This window comes from Fulmarus glacialis, unplaced genomic scaffold (assembly GCF_000690835.1).
Source record: "Fulmarus glacialis isolate BGI_N327 unplaced genomic scaffold, ASM69083v1 scaffold12644, whole genome shotgun sequence".
NCBI lineage: Eukaryota > Metazoa > Chordata > Aves > Procellariiformes > Procellariidae > Fulmarus > Fulmarus glacialis.
In genome coordinates, this window is record NW_009208706.1 from 27994 (window position 1) to 33494 (window position 5501).

Here is a 5501-nt window from a genome sequence, read left to right on the forward strand (position 1 = left end):
GACCCAAAGCTGCCTGGAGTCAAAGAGAACACCACAAAGCTTTGCAGCATTACCTACAGGAACAAAGGATCCTGCAAGGTAGATCTTCACGAAGACCCCAGAGGTTACCTGAGACACTGCAGGGTAAAATAGCAGTGAGGCGTGTGGTACATAACCTACCTAAGAAGAAGGATGATATACAAAAAGAATGGCCTTGCTAAGTCCTTTACAAGTTTATTCAACAGGGGCTAAACCAAACCAACAAGCCCTGCTCCTGGCAGGGGAAGTTCTCGTTTTTGTTTCAACCATGTCTGGACTCACATCCCACTAGCTGGAAAAAATGAATGGGAAGGTGGCCTTCCAAAAGCATTGGAGTTTGCTGGAGAGAGGATAGTTTTGGAAAGTCTCCATGGTGTCTAATGAAAGGGTTGCCTGCAAAGGGGAAGGAGGAGGACTTGTTTGAATTGAACTTATGCCCAGAGAACAACAGCTGACAGTTCTCTGTCTATCACACAAAGCTGAATGAAGACTGAAGAGGTAAACCTGCTTTCCCATCCATCCAGCCTCTTTGTTCATGGGACAAGGTGTCTGGGCCTTCAACTCAAGCCAAACAAGGGTCTGGACCCCAGCTATCAGTATGAGCACTCCCTCTCTGGTCAGTCTGTATTTTTGGTATAAGTTTCTGTGCTGTTCAATACAAAATTCTGAACTGCCAAGAAGGAGTTTTTTTCTAGCGAGTTTAATCTCTTAAGCAGCTCTGCAAAGATGGTGGAATAGGGGAGGACTAACAGATGCTGCGCAAGTACTACAACCCATCTGGTATAAATGCCATAGGAGGGCGGATGAATAAAGTGTGACTACGAGAGTATTAGGGGTGCCTTTCCTTGCTAAAGATATTCTCATGATTGCAGATCTCAGTGCATTGACGACATTTTAAGCAAAAATAGGGGAACGGGGAAAGAAGTCTATCTGACACTTCCTTTCATATTCATGCAAACACATGCACGAAGGAAACTAAACCAAGACCTATCACGCAGTAATAAAGACTGCATTTCTCAGATATCGTTTCATTTATTTTGGAGACAGAGCATTATTCAAGTCTGAAACAGGACTTGATATGACTCTCTTCTAATTCCTCACACCTGAACCTTCAGCTGAGATGACTTGCAAGAGCATTTTGTGCTCTGGCATGGGAGATAAAAATTCCAGAGCCTGGTGCTCTCCCAGAAGGATGGGTAATTTCAGAGGTGCAATTAACTATATTTCTTAAGAAATATCTGGATTTCTGCATGCTTTGCTGGAAGAACTTGCGCAGGCTGATTTCTTCTGGCGGACCGCCTTTGGCTGACATCTGTAGCAGCAATCACGGGGGTTGCTGGTAACCAGGGCTACCCCACAAACAGCACTGCTGCGAATCAGGAGACACCTACATTACAAGGGTTGTTAGAGAGCAAATTTAAGAGAAAACGGAAACCTCCCTTTCAATGCCAGAAATAACAGTTCTATGTAAGTGCTTCTGCTCCCTGGCTCTGATGCAGAAGAGGGATGAGGGCACATGTGAAGTGCAGGAGTGCCACCTCACAGCTATGGGTAGTAAAACGGAGGATCTGGCCCAGTGCTTCCGAATTTTAAGCTTTAAGTACCCACCCCAGCCCCTTGGATAGGAAGTTCTCAGGTTCTGCTACCATCACTGTGGATCCTCCTAGGAAGGAGCAGTTGTGGCCAAGTATCCGAACACAACCTATGTTTGTAAGGTTATAATTAACTCTTGTTAATATGTATTTCCAGTTGGAAATCATTGCTACCCACCCCCCTCCAAAAACACTCCAACTACTGAGAAAAGATGGATGTTTGCACTTTGGATGCTTTGAAATAATGCTTTAAGAAAACATTTGTTCAAGGCTTAATGCGTCTTAGTTCAGCTTCTGGTACTTTATAAGCTACCCTTTACACTTTGGCAGCTTTCAATTTCCGTGTGTCTAGTGACATGACTGGTTAACTTGCGCTGATAACATGAATTCCAATGAAGGGGTAACTGCCTCTTTCCTTGCAGAGCTACACAACATTTCTCCTTATTTATCTGATGGAAGTCTTCCAACATGAGGAAATCCTCAGGCACAGACTGAAGGGTTTAGCCTATGACACTCAGCACGCGTGCATAATGATGCTGCTGTTGTATGCCTCAGTCTTCCAACATGAGGAAATCCTCAGGCACAGACTGAAGGGTTTAGCCTATGACACTCAGCACGCATGCACAATGATGCTGCTGTTGTATGCCTCAGAACTGGATTTCTCTTGGACAAAACCTTCCTGCGACTGCAAGGTTAGAACGGATCATACAATTACAGCTGTTAAAAATCATAAAGAACTGCTGCTGCCCAAATAACAAAAAAGATAGTTCCAGTCTCAGAAGGACTTACCACTCTAAAAACTGTTCCCAGCACCATCCACTCTGCACAGCAAAATGCTATTTAAGCCACATGATGATTAATCACTTACTTTCAAACTTGCATTTAAGTTGGGAATTTTTTAGATTATTTTTAATAAATATATTTAAAGTATATATAACCTAATCTTTCACCACAAGGATTCTAAACACAGGAATAATTTGGTTAAAACCGCAAATGAGGTGAGATTGCAAGACTACCCAAACACTCTTTAAGCTTGGTGATCTAGAATACAACCATTGACGATGTGCTTTATAAATTGCTACTGCTGAGGGTCGGAGGATAGGTGGGATTCTGAATGTGGCTATCAGTTCAGGTAGACCATACAACATCTAGCAATTACAAAAGGTCACCATATGCAAACAGGAAACAATACACTTTGACGTTATTGCAGTTTTCAATAGGCTGTTCATAAAAACTCACTTTAGCTTCAAAAATAAAATTTAAAAAACCCAAGCCCATTGCTTCCCTCTTCGAGACCTTCTTCTGGTGTGCCCTAAGGGTCTCTTAGACCTGATTTGCAGAAAAATAATGATAAAACAGTCCCAGCAACTCTACTTCAGTGACACAATTTTAACAACTTCTCTCAGACAACAGGATCCCTTTGTCAAACAGAACAGAAGTAGCTACAAATAAGCTACTCCTTGTGTTTTCTAAATCCACGAAAATGAAAGAACAGGCTCCTTCCTATATTCATGTAACATCACATTCACAGTTTTAACATGTTTTCAGTCATCCCACAGCTCCGTATCTCATATTAGCACGGAAGAAAGCTATTTCTGCTACAACAGAATACAGTGACTTCATTTACTACACATAAAGTGAATAAGCAACTTACCTCTATCTGCTTATCTTTAAAGATGCTATTGATGCTGTTGTTAAAAGCTGCTCCAGAAAACATAGATGTTATTGGATACGTCAAGTCTAGAATAGTCTTAAACACTGAGTTCATAACCTAAAAAGAAAGGGAAAAAAAAAAGGCATTTCAAAGGTAACTATATGCAAGAATCCATATTAATGTATGCATTAATGTGTGCAATTCCAGATTCTACATCCAACACAATGGAAGCACTGCTATTGTAAGTACAAAAGTTGTCAAGGGGACAGAAATACAACTACAAAAACTACAACCAGTAACTCCTTGTATGGTGCCATACATTTAAAACAAAAAGCAGCAAACTTTGTAGCCAGTTTGCAATAAGGCTATGGAAGAATGTACATTTGCATTGCTTCCCTTCTACCCATAAATCAAAACGTCCCTCTAAAGCAGTGTGCACGGGCACAGGTTTCTGCCATAACAAATGCATGTGAATGGTACAGTTTAATTCTTGACTATTTTTCTTTTAATAACAGAAAGATATTATTAGTGATCTCCCTCTTCATTATCCTTTTGCGTTGAAACTTCAGCTTGTTTAAAGTTTTCCACAGCGTATGTGCAGTTCACCTGTGTGCAGTTCACTTAATTTTTCTTCCAGTCTGCAGTCTTTTTGATTATAAGTGTAAGCACTTACAAAAATGTGTATGTGATTCTCTGGGACTGCAATGAGGTTAACTCAGTCACATTTTAAAGAGCTTTAAACACACTTTCTATGTATTAGTGTCAATTATTTTTCATTCCCAAGCGAGTTATTGTGCTCTTCACCTGCTGCTTGATAGCCATCATTTAGATACTACTATGGGCACTCTACATAAGCTAGAGAAACCAAATCACATTACATTTCCTAAAGCGCTATAGATACCTACTGTATTACATAACAGCGGCAGGCACTGTCAAATGTGTCTCTTCTAAACACACGTATACCGTAATTAAGCTTTCATGGATTCTTTTTTTTTTTTTTTCCTCCATTTCAAGTGCATTATATCTGTGTGCTAACCTACAAGATAAAATGATGAAAATACAATCATAGAATCATAGAGTAGTTTGGGTTGGAAGGGACCTTTAAAGGCCATCTAGTCCAACCCCCTGCCGTGGGCAGGGACATCTTCAACTAGACCAGGTTGCCCAGAGCCCCGCCCAACCTGACCTTGAATGTTGCCAGGGATGGGGCATCTACCACCTCTCTGGGCAACCTCTTCCAGTGTTTCACCACCCTCATTGTAAAAAGTTTCTTCCTTATATCTAGTCTAAATCTACCCTCTTCTAGTTTAAAACCATTCCCCCTTCTCCTGTCGCAACAGGCCCTGCTAAAAAGTTTGCAGCCATCTTTCTTATAAGCCCCCTTAAATACCTGAACATATGGCATTATGGCCACTGTATTTGTCCGATAACCATGCTGTTGGTCTCAAATCCTAATAAATCCTAACAAAATTCAATGTCTAATATATTACATCATACTCAGTTAAAATGCAATAGAAGACCAAAAAAGCCCAATGAACAATGAACTCATTTGCAATTAAGAAGGGTTTCACTGGATGAAATATTTCTATTAGATGAAGTATCTTCTCTCTCCGCATGTTCTCTATAATGTAACAAACTTAACAGACAATATAGCATTGTACCCAGGCAGAGACCTACAGCATGAAACAGCCTCTAAACCTGCAGCCTATTAAAGGATCTGTGATCAACATCTAGCATTTGCTTTACTCTAGCAATGATTTAAAGAAGAGCAGGATTAGCCTAGATTGTCATGTCCAGCTGCTTTTAAACATACATTAGGTATCTGCCCAGAGAATACATATCCAACTATTAAAAAAAAAAAAAAAAAGAAAAACAAAAAGAAAAAAGATCCTTAAAAACAAGTATATAAACAGGAAACGTGGGAGAACATAAAAGCCTTAGCACAAAACCAACTATGAAGCTGTCAGCTTCATTCACATCCTCATTTTAGGTTCTGATGGGGTGAGGACAGTGCCAACCTAACTATAGACATGCTACCCACAGATTCAGAGTTAAATGGAATTAGTTTTGTAATTAAAATAGGGATTCGGTCTCTGACGTTACTTAGAATGATAAAATCAAGGAAAGAGGCATTTACAGAAAGTCCCTTATTTAATACTGAAGAAAAATCTCTCCAACTCAGCACCAAACATCGGGCTATCTTGTTGTGAATGATCTTTGTAATGCCGAGCCTCTAC

At 40.2% G+C, this 5501-nt stretch overlaps 1 protein-coding gene across 1 annotated transcript in view; it reads right to left on the reverse strand.

The window, feature by feature from the left end:
• The window catches only part of LOC104075915 (patatin-like phospholipase domain-containing protein 7), a gene marked incomplete at its 5' end in the record, with an annotated part of 70829 nt that overhangs the window by 22363 nt on the left and 42965 nt on the right, over nt 1-5501 (reverse strand). Inside the window, one exon of the mRNA XM_009576584.1 lies at nt 3265-3381. Within this exon, the coding sequence (XP_009574879.1) occupies nt 3265-3381 (117 nt within the window). The remainder of the gene's footprint in view (nt 1-3264; nt 3382-5501) is intronic.